Genomic DNA, 15,389 nt, shown 5'->3' with positions numbered 1-15,389 from the left:
GTTAGTTGGGGAAACTTGAAATCGCACAATGGAGCGCCTGTTGAGCAAAAGCTCGTGTTACTGTGTCCGCTTTCGTTACCTCCTTGGTATTTCGCTAACACGTGTTAGCCTGATCACGCGATTCAACGCCTTGTACTAGGCCTTAGGATAAGAAACCTTACCACACCACCATATTCATCAGAAATTCACCTTTTTAGGCATTTTGATCACTTCTTGAGGGATAACATTTTTAGAGTGCGGTGAAGCCGAAAATGCCTTACAAGACTATTGTGAATCGAAATAAATATTTTTATGTCAGCGGAATAAAAGCACTTATTACACGCTAGCAAAGGTATATAGATTGCGAAGGAAAGTATTTTGAATAAATTTTCTTTATTTTTATAAAAATTAAAAATAGTTTTGACTGACTTTTCAAAACCTGCATTTTATTTTTGCACAAGCCCATTAATAAATCAGAGCCAAAATGTACTTGCTGAAAAAATTTTATTTAATAAAAAAATATTTTCTTTTTAATTACTAGAAATAAAGGAACAAAGTGGAAAAGTGGACATTTAGAATGTCGAAATAATTAAATACAAATAGAACAATTTAAGAAAAAATAAACACAGAGAAAAATATTTTAGCGGTTAAATTCTTTGCCTCTTCTGGCGTTTGAGCAGCAGGGTTTAAATACGGATTCGGAGATGTGAAAAGTGGTTGCCCATGTCTTGTGATGAAAATCTGTAAGGAAAAACATTAAAAGATAGTTCAGTGAGTCTGATATGCTCTCAATACCAATGGTGATATCACGCTATACTCTCTTCACTTTTAGATTCCAGTTCATGAAAGAAGTGCTGTTCAAGTTATTTTTAGTACAATTAATTAAGGTTTTTAGTTGAGATAAAAAAGTCAATGGCATGAGCGGGATTCGAACCCACGATCTTCGGCTTGATACGCCGCTGCTCTACCACTTGAGCTATCGTGACCTCGATCCACTCGGACACTAACTTCCCATCTCAACCCCACCTTTTGAATTTTCCCTCCTTTTTGCCATTTTTCAAATGTCGTGTAATCGGATTGGATTCTCGGCGACAAATGAAATGGCCACGGAGAGCTTTAGTGAAGTATACTTCATTTTAAATCATTAAATTCACTAATTTCGTGGTCCGCTTGACCAATTAATATATTACAATTAATTAAGATTTTTAGTTGAGATAAAAAAGTCAATGCCACGAGCGGGATTCAAACCCACAATCTTCGGCTTGATACACCGCTGCTCTACCACTTGAGCTATCGTGACCTCGATCCATTCGGACACCAACAATCTCAACCACACCTTCTGAATTTTCCCTCCTTTTTGCCATTTTTCAAACGCTCATGTCATTGACTTTTTTATCTCAACTAAAAACCTTAATTAATTGTAATATAATAATTGGTCAAGCGGACCACGAAATTAGTGAATTTAGTTATTTTTAGTGCTAATGGGAAATTTTAAAACACCTAAACAAAAAAAAACACCTATTTAAGCATGAAACTCATCTTTTAAAGGGGGTTGAGACTAAATTTAGGGTCACTGAGATCCGACCCATCCCCAGACTTGAGTTTTCACTGCAGCCATCAGACAGCCTCCTTAAGATCAGGAAAAAAGTATAGTATCGATGGTGGGAATCAAACCTATGATCGCAGGATCTACTAGCTGAGGGTCCGTCGGCATCTTCTTACAACTTTAGTCAAAAAGGGAAGAGACTAGATTTCACACTCGCACTATCTCATTCATTTCATGCTCTCTTAGTACTTCACTGATGAACGCAAAAGTGCGATATCTCACTCATAGTCCTGAATGGTCCACTCATGAAAATAAATTTTAAAAAAAATCTCACCTGAGCAGTAAAGGATTGGGGTGTCATTTGGTAGACGCCGAAACATACTTCCCCCCATCGTAGAAAATTGGCCAGATGTTGAAGAGCCTAAAAGAAAATTTAGGTAATTTTCTAAATAATTGTTTCATCCTGCAGTATATTTACCATAGCAGGAGGGCACTCTGAAAGGATTCTACATGCTAGACTTTGAAGCGCAGGTTTATCCTCAAAACCAGGCAGATTCAACGTGTTATCTCTAGTATCAAAAAAATATTATTTCTATTAATACACCTGAGGAAGAACATTAATAAATGCATATTGCCATTCAATTACCTATCCAATTCCCCTGTAAAACCAAGTCGACAGTCTGTAACAATAATTAAATGATTTTAATTAATAAATCTAAAATCCAGGCCAAAACTTTTACTACATACACATATTTTCTTAGCTTCACATAAAAAACATTGAATCATGCATATATTTTTAGACTGTACACTTGTAAAATAGGAAGTGGGCGTTAAAATCACCAGTATAATCTAGATATGGCCTTGTAAGCTGATCTACAGTCAACTCCCTCTACTAAGCGAGTGATGAGCCGCACAGATCTAGCTCATATCAACACCACTCTGATGCCAACCCTTCATGAATTGCAATTTTAAATTTTGTCTTTACCACCGCTAAATAACTTGATAAGTGACCACCCCATTTAAGTTTCAACGATCCGCAATCCCACTTACCAGTTTGAGCATTACTCTAGCTCTCATTTATTTACAGGTTTTTCCCGATTAAAAGAAATTACAATGTTTATGGCCGAGTTAGATGAAAAGAATAATTAACTGAAATAATTAATTTGGTCGATTATGATTGCTGTACATATATGGATCAATTTTATAAAAATATTTTTATTTTTTATTTTAATTTTATTCACTCCTTCACACGAAAAGGTAATACAATTGCGGGTTGTTAATTTTTTCTTTTTAATCAATCAACCCCAAAAAATTACACAAAGATGGCTCAAGAGTCAATCTACCCAGCTCGCACCCGCACCAAACACCTAGTAATGCTGCGCTAAAAGGTTAAAAACAGCAGTTTTCCCATCTCTAAAGCCTACTACGCATTGAGATTCTTTGAATCGATTCATTGTTGTGATGCAGCCCTGACTCGTCTCCGCGACAAAGAACGGAAGAACTAGCTCTCTCAGGAATTTCCCTTGCTCTTTTTTTTTATTGTACGTAGTGAATCCAATCGGAGCTGCATTAAAAATCGCCCAAAAAGATGGTGGGTTCGAAAAATATTTCACAGCGGGACTCAGCACGGGAAAAATCTTTTGAACACATTGAGATTAAATGATGGCGCAGGGTTCAGAAATTTCTTGAGGGTGCCCCTGACCGATTTCGAAACCATTTTATTAATGAAAGTTGGCAGTAAAATTTCCAAGAATGATACCAACTTTTAGGAATTTATCTCTCCGGCCAACATATTAGCTGCCACTTTCCAGTTCCTAGTGAGTGGAGACTCCAAGCCTCATGTACACCTTCAGGATTTCAAAACAATCAATATCAGATTTTGTTCCAGAAGTGTGCTTGGTACTTCACAACATACCTTTATACAAGTCACTGTCAAAATCTTAAAGAAAACACACTACGTCAACTAAACAAGCAAGAGTTGGCAAATGTTGCGCAACATTGAGTGTCAAAGAATCCCACATCAGATGGGATTCAAAAGAGTTCGAAAATGCTAGCCCGCAACACATCAGATTCATCGCAACAATGAGGCAGCCCGGGCTCAGGCGAGATGCAGCCGAGACTCTCTGGAGATTCAAAGATTCGACTCAAAAACTCCCAGTGCGTACTAGGCCTAATACTCACAATTCAATGTTTTTCTATGAAGCAAACCTTTACTCTTTTCATGTTGAATGAAACACAATACATACAAACAATATTTTTATATTACAATTAATTAAGGTTTTTAGTTGAGATAAAAAGTCAATGGCACAAGCGGGATTTAAACCGCTTCTCTATGATATGCCGCTGCTCTACCACTTGAGCGAAGATCGTGGGTTTGAATCCTGCTCGTGCCATTGACTTTTTTATCTCAACTAAAAACCTTAATTAATTGTAATATATTAATTCAAGCAGGCCACAAAATTAGAGAATTTAATATTTTTATAATTACCCCCATGTTAAATTTTAATGTTTAAACGCATTGCAAAAAAAAATAATGTTAAAATAAAATTAATACCTGAAGATAGAGACAATGGTGAGTTGGCGGGTGAAGACAACGTCCATGTATTGATTGCTGGCCATGCGTACTGGGGAAACCATTGAGGAAATGGCTCATCTGAATAAGTCATTGCATCCCTGAAGAACAAGCACTATTACATATTTCCTTTTAAAGTTATAAAACAATAAAGCTAGATATTTACAATAAACTGTGTTCTGAACGTTTCCATTTTATACAATTTAGGTCCTGCAATAAATATTTGTTTAAAAATTTTTTTATTACAAAAGTGAAGTGATGACAAATTTTATTAACTCACATCTTTTTTTGTTTTGATTGGTTTGGCCCATGTTGCTTCCACTTTGGCGCCTTCCAAAATAAATCCTATAAATAATACAAGTATGTATAATAATTAGTAATTCAATGCATTTTGATTAAAAAATTAATTTTATACTAGCATATTATTATTTTAGACAGAAAAAATGCACGTTTGTGTCGTATAAGAACTACATATGCATAGTATTTCTAAAACACACTCTCAAAATATTGCACTTACCATTGAACTTATTTATAGCAATTTGTGCAACTTCACGGCTGGTGAAGTGGACAAAAGCAAAATCTTTCATTTTTCTAACCCTTTTGATATCTTCAGGTTTAACAAAATTAAGAAGAGCTTCCTTAATTGTTTTTTCTGTAGTCTTCAACATCATATTCCTCACATACATTATTGTAACCTACAAACAAAAATACATGCAGCATGTAAGTGATATTGTTTGGTTAACTAATTCTGAGTGGTGGAAAAAAATCATCATTTCAGATCATTTACGTAAACTTATCCCATCAAAAGTTATTAAGGGTACACATGAAGCGTTTTCTAATGCAAGTTACTGAAATACTGAAGTTCAAAGTAGAATGTACACATAGTGACACGCGATGATTTAGCCCAATGTGCTTACCAGATTTTATTTTATTTATTTATTTTTTTTATCATGACAGAAATTGCTGTTTTTCTTCTGACGGGATGGAATCCCTCACACACTGAGGTTTTAATGAAATATCGCCCTTAGAAGAAGAGGGGGGAAGTCAAGAGTTAATTGGCATTTGAAAATAATTAAATGGTTCAAAATCACATAATTTTGGGTAGAGAATAAAGCGGGGAACACACTTGACGCAACGCAACCCGATGTGACCAGAAGCCACCCGATGCAAATCCAATGTCCAATTTTCCATAAGATTGTATTACCCCACTGCACATCTTGATGCCACGCAACGCTACCCTGCTCTACGCTTCAAAATGAGCAAGTACCCGACTATCCAGATTTTCGTCGAGTAGCATCGAGTAGAGTCGAAGACAAAAGAACCGGACACTCACTTTTTTTTTTTTTCAAACTGTATATACTGTTGTCATTATATAAATTACAACATACTTTTTTTAATATAAACTAAATTAAACAAAAATTCATGTTTTTATTTAAAAAAAATGAATTTTAATGGTTTGACAGAAAATTGATCAACAATCAATCATTGATTTTTTTTTGTGTGTGTGTGTGTGTAGAGATAAGGGACTGTTAATCGATAGTTATTCAGATATCGTGAGATGCGGTCGAGTGTGATTAGGTTTCAGAAAAACATTTTCTTTATCGTGCCAACTCACACGACACGCAAGGATGGCACAATTACACAGAAGACAAACACTTTGAGCCCTGAAGATGATCTCAATAAAAGATCGAAACGTTGGCACGATAAAGAAAATGTTTTTCTGAAACCTAATCACACCCGACCACATCTCATGATATCTGAATAACTATTGATTTTTTTTTTTTTTTTTTTTTTTTTTTTTAACGAGGGTTCGCAACAGCAGAGGTCATATAAGCCCCTCAGGGTGCCGGTGTTTTTGAGGGGGGAAAAACCCTTTGTAAGTATGTTGGGTTCGAATGCAGGGCCGCTGGATTCGAACCCAGTACCTCACAGTGATGAGCGCTGTGTCAATGCCTGAACCATTGCGCCCACAGACACCTCCGTATCATTTATTGATAGAATGAATTTAACCAATAATTTATTTCATCGCTTTGCTCATAAAATTTAACCAAAAATTTATTACATGGAATTGCTGATAAAATTTAACTAACAATTTATTTCATTGTTTTGCCCATAAAATTTAACCAAAAATTTATTTCATGGTTTTGCTAATAAAATTTAACCAAAAATTTATTTCATGGTTTTCCTAATAAAATTTAACCAATTTATTACATGGTTTTGCTTATAAAATTTAACCAACAATTTATTTCGTCTTTTTGCCCATAAAATTTAACCAAAAATTTATTACATGGAATAGCTGATAAAATTTAACTAACAATTTATTACAATGTTTTGCTCATAAAATTTAACTAAAATTTATTTCGTCTTTTTGCCTATAAAATTTAACCAACAATTTATTTCATGTTTTGCTAATAAAATTTAACCAATTTATTACATGGTTTTACTCATAAAATTTAACCAACAATTTATTTCGTCATTTTGCCCCTAAAATTTAACCAAAAATTTATTTCATGGTTACCAACAATTTATTTCATAGTTTTGTTCATAAAATAACCAACAATTTATTACATGGTTTTGCTCATAAATTTAACAAAAAATTTATCAGATGGAATTGCTGATAAAATTTAACTAACAATTTATTTCATGGTTTTGCTAATAAAATTACACCATTTTCGTCAAGTAGCATCAGATGCACACTCATTTTTTTTTTTTTTTTTAGGAGGGTTCGCAACAGCAGAGGTCATATAAACCCTCAGGGTGCCGGTGTTTTTTTTTGGGGAAAAAAAAAAAAAAAAAAAAAAAAAAAAAAAAAAAAAAAAAAAAAAAAAAAAAAAAACGATTTGTAAGTATGTCGGGTTCGAATGCAGGGCCGCTGGATTCGAACCCGGGACCTTTACCTTACAGTGATGAGCGCCGTGTCAACAACTAAACCTTGCGGCCACCGATGCCCCTTGTAGTTTATTTCAAACTATGTATATGTAATTTTGTCGTTATATTGATTGCAACATGCTTATTGTAATTTAAACAAAATTAAACAGTCAAAAATTCACGAGTTTTTATAAAAATTATTTAATTATGATGGTTAGGCAGAAAATTTATCAAAACACCGGAATAACTTCATTTCAAACAAATTGAACTAACAATTTATTATATGGTTGTGCTCATAAAATTGAACTAACAATTTATTACATGGTTTAGCTCAAAACTGCATTAAGAACAACTGTTGTGTTAGTGATATACGTTATGTGACTGTACGTGGCGTGCGCTTGGCTTCAAACAGTTGTGCACACCATGTTTTGTTAAAACCATGATTTTAAGAAAAACAAAATTTATCATCCAAGGATACAACTTAAAAATCAATGAACACACAAATTAAATTAGCTCTGGAAAGGATGAAAGTTTTCTTTATTTTTTAATCTAAAAAGTGAAAAAAGGATTAGTAACGCTCTATAAAGGTAAACAATAATTAATGTTATATTTACATTCTAAGTCAACTTTTAATATTTTTACTTAGTACGTATGGAAAATAAATTAATGCAAGTGTCTGGTTTTTGTCTTGAGTGTATTATGGCAAAAATGTTTCTAATAGAGTATTAACGAGTTTTATTGAATTATTACAGTGTTGTCAAAAATAATTTAACTTTTAACTTTTTATTACTGACCATTGATTGTTTTACATGAGACTGTCTATACCCATTACTTGTGAGGAACACTAGCGGATTAGTTTGGTTAGTTATAAGTACGAAAAAATCACCCTTTCCATGATGTGAGGTTCAACTTCTTCTTCAGGTGTAGCCCAATCAATCATGACGTCAGAATTCCATTCTGGTATTCCTGTGCTTAACAAATGGCGTCTTGCCATCGCAGCAGACCTATGGTCCTCATACTCAACAAAACAAAATCCCCGGTTCATCTTTTTATCTGTCGGTGAAAGGTACAAGATCACGTTTGCAAGACCTGCTGTGTATCTGCAGATAGTTGTTTTGATTGCATCTGTGTCAAGTTCTTTTGGAATATGCCCTGGAGTCAAATTTTTTTTGTTTTGTTTTTCAAATATAAATTACCGATTTAAAAATAAAAACAAACCAATAAACAAACGACAGTTGTCAACTGATTTTGTGACAGTGATCTTTCGTCCAGGGCGTATTTCATGACCGCTCAATTTCGAAACAGCCGACTTGGCATTCTCCAGTGAAGTGTATTGTACAAAACAAAATCCTCGATTGGTACCGGAAAAATCCATCATAAGTCTCAAACAGTAAATCTGGCCGACTGATTCAAATATAGGTATTATTTCATCTTCCATGCAATCTCTCGGCAATCGATTAACAAAAACCTGTAATCATTGTATTATCAAAGCTAACAATGCAATATGAAGTTTTCAGAAAAATTGACAAGTACATGTCTCTTAAGTACAACTTATGTCTATACTTTATCAAAAATAAATTGAACAGGTAATCCAGTTTTACATGACATTACATAATTTGTTAAAAGGACTAAAATAATTTACTTTTTAGATATAAAAAATGAATTTTTGGTTGATAAATGAAATTGTACACACTTCAGTATATTTTAATCATTATACTTATACAATTATATTTTTGTAATGATTAAATAATTAATTTATTGAACTGAAAGTTTTGTGTGCTTATCTATGCTTTTATTGTTTATAAAATTAATACTATCAGCCTACAGCAGCAGCAAACTATAGAGGTTGGTCAGCGGAAGACTACCAACCAGCCTTCACGGTGCATGGGACAAGACTGAGGGCCTGATACCAAATGGCATCCAATGGGCTTGAGAGGGTTTAAAAAAATGTTATTTTATATAATTATTAATATAATAAAATTATAATAACATTACAATTAATTAAGGTTTTTAGTTGAGATGAAAAAAAGCTAATGGCACAAGAGGGATTCGAACCCACGACCTTCGGCTAGATACACCGCTGCTCTACCACCTGAGCTATCGTGACCACGATCCGCTCGGACATCAACTCCCCCATCTCAACCCCACCTTATGAGTTTTCCCTCCTTTTGCCATTTTTTAAAGGTCGTGGGTTCGAATCCCTCTTGTGCCATTAGCTTTTTTCATCTCAACTAAAAACCTTAATTAATTGTTATGATTTAATTGGTCAAGCGGGCCACGAAATTAGTGAATATTATTATTATAACATTTCGAGTTTATGAAGTATTGTTGAACTGTATGTGTTGAATATGTGAAAAAGTATTGTTGAAATATGTGTTGAACTGTACTAATTAATCTATTGTGAATGAATCAACAAATAAATTTATTAGGAAAAAGTTTTGTTTTAATTTTATTATACGTTGAGCTAAAAAAAATTCAAAAGATTTGCACAATTTCACGATCACTTACTTCCGTTCCCTTTGGAGGAGGACCACCGACCCAACCTTTTGGGGGCCCGCCATACCTTCTTTGTCCATTCTCCTGGTATGTTTCGTATTTTGGCTGTTTCCCCAAGAGCAAACGTTGGTTCTTCTTTTGGTTTAACTCAAATTTTGAATTGAATGGTAGATCCATTGGACTAATGGCGTCATCTTTAGACTTTAGGTAATTGTTGTTGAGGAACACCATACTCCTATCCATATTTTTAATTGATGTTGCAATCGAATTGATACAAGAAAATCACAATTTTTACATAGAAAGCTAAAATAAAGCAACATATTATAAATCATACAAACAAATTACTGAAATATTTCATCAAGGGATGGTGGAAAAAACATCAAAAAGACACAAAAGTGCAATCTATATATTCTGGAGTAGTTCAGGCTTAATTTGGGAAAGTGTCAACGTTTAGAGATAGTCTCAGGAGTAAACTAGAAAAAACTTTATGCTTTTCATATTACTACAGCTGGTACTATTCCATCAGCCAAGGTATATGTCTATGTAAGAAGAATGTTCTTGGATCTACAGAGCAAGGAACAAAACATTTTGACTACATAAAGCGACTGTTCTGTCTGCAAAGCTAAATGTCTATACAGGAAGCAATTTTCTGAGACCTATAGAGCAAGCAACAAAAGGTTGTGACTATGTATCTAGTGTTACTATTCTGTCTACCAAGCTACATGTCTATAAAGGAAGTGATGTTCTGAGACATTCAGATTAAGCAGCAAAGGTAGTGACTTTGTATATAAGATGGTATTGTTTAATCTGCCAAATCATAACGTTTACAGCTGACTGCCAAGCTACAAGTCTACACTGGAAGGCAAAAGGAAGCAACAAAAGGTTGTGACTATGTACGTAGTGTTACTGATCTGGAACCTACAAAGCAACAAGGTTTTGACTATATAATGTGATATAGCTCCATCAGCCAAGCTGTAAGTCTACACTGGAAGGTAAAAGGAAGCAACAAAAGGTTGTGACTATCTATGAGGTGTTATTGTTCCATCAGCTAAGCTACATGTCTATAAAGGAAGGGTTTTTCCAAGACCTTCAGAGCAAGCAATGAACATAGTGACTGTATGCAGGATGCGTACTGTTCAGACTGCTGAATTATAACATTTACGGCAGACTGCCAAACTAATGTCTATACTGGAAGGGAAAAGGAAGAAACAAAAGGTTGTGACTATGTATGTAGTGTAACTGTTTTGTCTGCCAAGGTACATCTCGATAAAGGCAGGGATGTTCCAAGACCTTCAGAGAAAGCACCGAAGTTAGTTACTTTGCATACAGGATGTGTACTGTTCAGTCTAACAAATTATAACATTTAATACAGACTGCCAAGCATGTCTATACTGGAAGGAAAAAGAAAGCAATAAAAAGTTGAGAGCATGTATAGTGTTACTGCTCAGTCTGCCAAGCTACATCTCTGTACAGAAAGGGGTGTTCCAAGACCTTCATAGCAAGCAAGAAGGTAGCGACATCATGGTCATCATCGATACAGGAAAGCAAAAGGAAACAATAAAAGGTAACTATGTATGTAGTGTTATTGTCCCATCATCCATGTCTGTAAATGAAGTGATTTTCCGAGACCTTCAGAGCAAGCAACAAAACTTCTGGAAAAGGATTATATTAATCAATTAGGTTTATTACAGGATGATAATGGAGTGTACACTACATCCTGCAAGGAGACCCTGAACCTGATGGCTAGAATTCATTTCCCCAGGTCAAACTGTTCTATTATCCCAACTGAGGTTGAACTACCAACACCAAACTGGAATAAGGCCAATGAGGTAATTTCCTGGGAGGCCTATAAATGGGCGGCACATTCCTTCAAGAAATACAAGGCAGCCGGGGTGGATGGAATATTCCCTGCCCTCCTTCAACAGGATACACCTAGTCTAGAAAAGAAAGGGATCTCCTAAGGAGTAGTCTGGCATTGGGACATATACCAAAATGCTGGAAGGAAATAAGGGTAATTTTCTTACCCAAACCAGGTAAGGTCTCATATCAATTACCTAAATAAGTATATCTTCTATTTTCATAAAAATTATAGAGAAAATTTTAGATAGACATATTAGGCAAGATTGTGGAATTAATACATGATACATCCCAATCAGCATGCCTTCTTACCAGGAAAATCAGTGGAAACTGCCTTGCACTCACTAATAGGCAGGATCGAGAAATCATTATTTAATAATGAATATAAACTAGGTTGCTTTTTGGATATCCAAGGGGTGTTTGATAATGCTGATACTTCATGCATTATATCAGCATTAGATAATTACAATGTCGACCATCACTTTACTAGATGGGTGAAGATTGGAGGGGAGGATGGTCAATATGTGCTTAGGTGGTAGCACTCTTAGAATTAATGTAAAAGGAAGCTGTCCACAGGGAGGCTGTTTGTCACCTCTTTTATGGCTAATTACAGTAAACAGCTTAATAGAACTTCTGAATAATTCAGGCTTCTAAAGTCAATTATTTTCAGATGATGGTACCATAATGCTCACAGGTAGGGATCCCCTGACTCTTTCACTGCTGATGGAAAACACCATGGGATTACTTTATGGATGGTGTTGTGACAAAGGTTTATCAATTAATCCTGCTAAACTAGAATTGATAATGTTTAGCAGGAAAAGAACATAGGCAATTTTAAAAACCCTAAATGTCAGGGCATAGAATTAAATTAGTGGATTCAATCAAATTCCTTGGTGTGACACTTGACAGGAAACTTGATTGGAAAGTTCATATTAATAACATATACAGGAAAGGCACCATATCAATGGTACAATGTAGGAGAATTGTCGATAAAACATGGGGCATCAAACCATGAGTAGCCAAATGGCTATATACTGCAATTATTCTATCTAGATTCTTTTTCGCAGCTTTAGTGTGGTGGAAAGGTCTAAAAAATAAAGGGAATAGTAACAAATTAAGGTCATTTCCAAGACTAGGTTGTTTGATGATGACAGGAGCATTTTCAACTACACCCACCCTCGCACTTGAAATCATAACCAATACCACACCACTTCACATTGAGGTTAAGGTCAGAGCACTAATCAGCTGCTACAGATTAATTAGCGAGGGTAGCTGGAATCATAAGTGCAATAAGATAGGTCACTCGAAAATCTCTCAACTATTGAGTAAGGTTAACGGTCAATTATTAAGCGTTAGTGATAAAAAGATTAAAGCCCCTTCGGGGAAAAAGCACTTTCAGGTAGTCACCCCTTGTGATTATGATTATAGTCTGTATGATGACCATCGTAACATAGACTGCTACAAATGGTTCACTTATCAAGGGTAGAGGGAGTGGTGCAGGAATCTACCAAAATTAGGAATCAGCATCTCCTCCCCTCTTGGCAATAACACCTCCGTTTTTCAGGCGGAAATCTGGGCCATCAATGTGTGTTGTAGAACACTTATGGAAAATAAAATTATGGGAAAAGATATTAAAATCTTTTCTGACAGTCAGGCTAGTCTTAGGGCATTACAAAAAGATTTGTCAACCTCACGACTGGTGGAGGATCTTATCAATAGGATCTCTTTCAGGTTTGAGAACAAGGTAACCATTATTTGGATAACAGCACATAAAGGACACCATGGCAATGAAAAGGCGGATGGCCTAGCCAAAGAAGGTTCTAATACTGCGTTTGTCGGGCCACAACCGGTATTACCTCACTCTATGAGCACAGCTAAAGAGAGTATCAATAACTGGGGCATGAAACAATTCCTTAGGGAGTGGAATTTATCCCCCGGACACAGGCAATCGAAAGAGTTTGTTATGGCGATCAAACCAGCTGAATCGAAATGGCTATTCTCTATCTCAAGGAAGGGAATTAGGAGGCTGATAGGAATTCTGACGGGCCACTGCACACTGAGAAGACACCTCTTCGTAATGGGTATCCTACCAGATCCCTTTTGCCGCTTCGGCGAAATAAAAGAAGAAACGGCAAAGCACTACCTCGCAGAATGTGATAGGTATGCTAGGTTTAGATTTGAAATCTTTGAAGGAGAGGACATCACCAAATCACTCCCCGAGATAAAATGGTCCAAAATCTTGGGGTTTGTGAACAAGTCCAAGAGGTTTATGCAGGACACATGAGCCGACCAAGTCCCGGACCTTTTAGGGATGGGGTACAAGTCTACCCAGGCATTTAACCCCTCGGGTCTTGGTCGCCCACCCTGCATAATACATATATAAGCAACAAAAGTTGACTTTGTGTATAGGGTGGTATTATTTAGTCTGCCAAATCGTTATGATTTACAACACACTGCCAAGCTACCAGTCTATAGTGCAAGGCATAAGGAGCAACAAAAGGTAGTAACTATGTATGTAATGTGTAGAGATTAGTCACCGTTAATCGATAGTTATTCAGATATCGTGAGATGCAGTCGGGTGTGATGTAGGTTTCAGAAAAACATTTCTTTATCGTGCCAACATTTCGATCTTTTATTGAGATCATCTTCAGGGCCCAAAGAGTTTGTCTTCTGTGTAATTGTGCCATTCTTGCGTGTCGTGTAGAGAGTGCCAGTGAGATATTCACAAGAATGGTGCAATTACGCAGAAAACAAACACTGAGCCCTGAAGATGATCTCAATAAAAATCGAAACGTTGGAACGATAAAGAAAATGTTTTTCTGAAACCTACATCACACCCGACCGCATCTCACGATATCTGAATAACTATGTATGTAATGTTATTGTCCCATCAGCTAAGCTACATGTCTATACAGAAAGGGATGTTGCAAGACCTTCATAGCAAGTAACAAAGGCAATGACTTTGTTTACAGAATGTGTATTGTTCAGTCTGCGGAATCATAAGATTTACAGCAGACTGCCAAGCTACAAGTCTATACTGGAAGGCAAAAGGGAGCAACAAAAGGTTGTATCTATGTATGTAGTTATTGTCTCATCATCCAAGCTACTGTCTATAAAGGAAGTGATTTTCCGAGACCTTCAGAACAAGAACAAAAGTTGTGAATTTGTGTATAGGGTGGTATTATTTAGTCTGTCAAATCGTAACATTTACAGCAGACTGCCAAGTTACAAGTCTACACTGGAAGACAAAAGGAAGCAACAAAAGGTTGTGACTATGTACGCAGTGTTACTGATCTGAGACTTACAAAGCAAGCAGCAAGGTTTTGTCTATATAATGTGGTACAGCTACATCTGCCAAGCTGGAAGTCTGCATGGAAGGCAAAAGGAAGCGACAAAAGGTTGTGACTATGTTGTGTTCCATCATCCAAGCTACATGTCTATAAAGGAAGTGATGTTCCGAGACCTTCAGAGCAAGCAACAAACGTAGTGACTTTGTATACAGCATGTGCACTGTTAAGTCCGCCAAATCGTAACACTTGCAGCAAACTGCCGAGAAACATGTCTACAAGGGAAGGAGTGTCTTGAGACCTTCAGAACAAGGAACAAAACTGCGTTCTATGTAAATAGAAAACACTGAACGAATTAGTTCTTGGACGCTGTACTAAATCAAATTATGTATTAGTAATTTAGATAGTCAAGAGGTAAAATAAAATCTCTCTGGCACAATAAAATCCATACGACACCGGCTCAACATTCAAAAGCCGGAGCCATGATAGAAAGACTTTTAAGTTTGTTTACTAATTATTGCAAGTTGAAGTCGGCGAAGAATATGAACAAAAAGAGGACGGAATCGTCGAAAAAACTCACCTCAAGAGACAGCATCAATCATCAATCTCGGACAGTGAAGAAAGGTTGTAAAAGACCTTTGCAGATGTAGAACAAAGGGCGAGAAAGAAATGGCGCAGCGTGCCGGCGGCAGAGGGGTGGGCCGGAACGGGCAGCTCCGACTGGTGGGGCTGTTTGAATAGGCTTTTTCCCATTGGCCGACGGCCGGCGGGCAGCACCCCGCAA

The 15,389-nt window shown here is 36.1% G+C and overlaps 1 protein-coding gene across 2 annotated transcripts; it reads right to left on the bottom strand.

Annotated features, from left to right (window-relative positions):
- Window positions 1-407: 407 nt before the first annotated feature.
- On the bottom strand, window positions 408-15,370 carry LOC106669911 (probable RNA-binding protein 46). Of its 2 annotated transcripts, none has more exons than XM_024227029.1 (12): window positions 15,186-15,370; window positions 9,474-9,696; window positions 8,184-8,433; window positions 7,852-8,117; window positions 4,615-4,792; window positions 4,378-4,442; window positions 4,264-4,307; window positions 4,080-4,198; window positions 2,172-2,205; window positions 2,004-2,094; window positions 1,860-1,946; window positions 408-720 (listed from the first exon to the last, which is right to left on the bottom strand). In XM_024227029.1, exons 2-12 carry the CDS (start codon window positions 9,690-9,692, stop codon window positions 589-591), a joined length of 1,485 nt encoding a protein of 494 aa, XP_024082797.1. In that variant the 5' UTR covers window positions 9,693-9,696; window positions 15,186-15,370; the 3' UTR covers window positions 408-588. The 2 variants fall into 2 exon arrangements, with proteins under 2 accessions (XP_024082797.1, XP_014255263.1); XM_014399777.2 differs by having other exon boundaries at window positions 9,474-9,764; window positions 15,186-15,369.
- Window positions 15,371-15,389: the final 19 nt, after the last annotated feature.

The sequence above is a fragment of the Cimex lectularius genome, unplaced genomic scaffold (assembly GCF_000648675.2).
Source record: "Cimex lectularius strain Harlan isolate CLEC.00 unplaced genomic scaffold, Clec_2.1 scaffold67, whole genome shotgun sequence".
Lineage (NCBI taxonomy): Eukaryota > Metazoa > Arthropoda > Insecta > Hemiptera > Cimicidae > Cimex > Cimex lectularius.
Note: the sequence above shows the minus strand (reverse complement) of the source record. Positions and strands in the feature narration are given on the sequence as shown.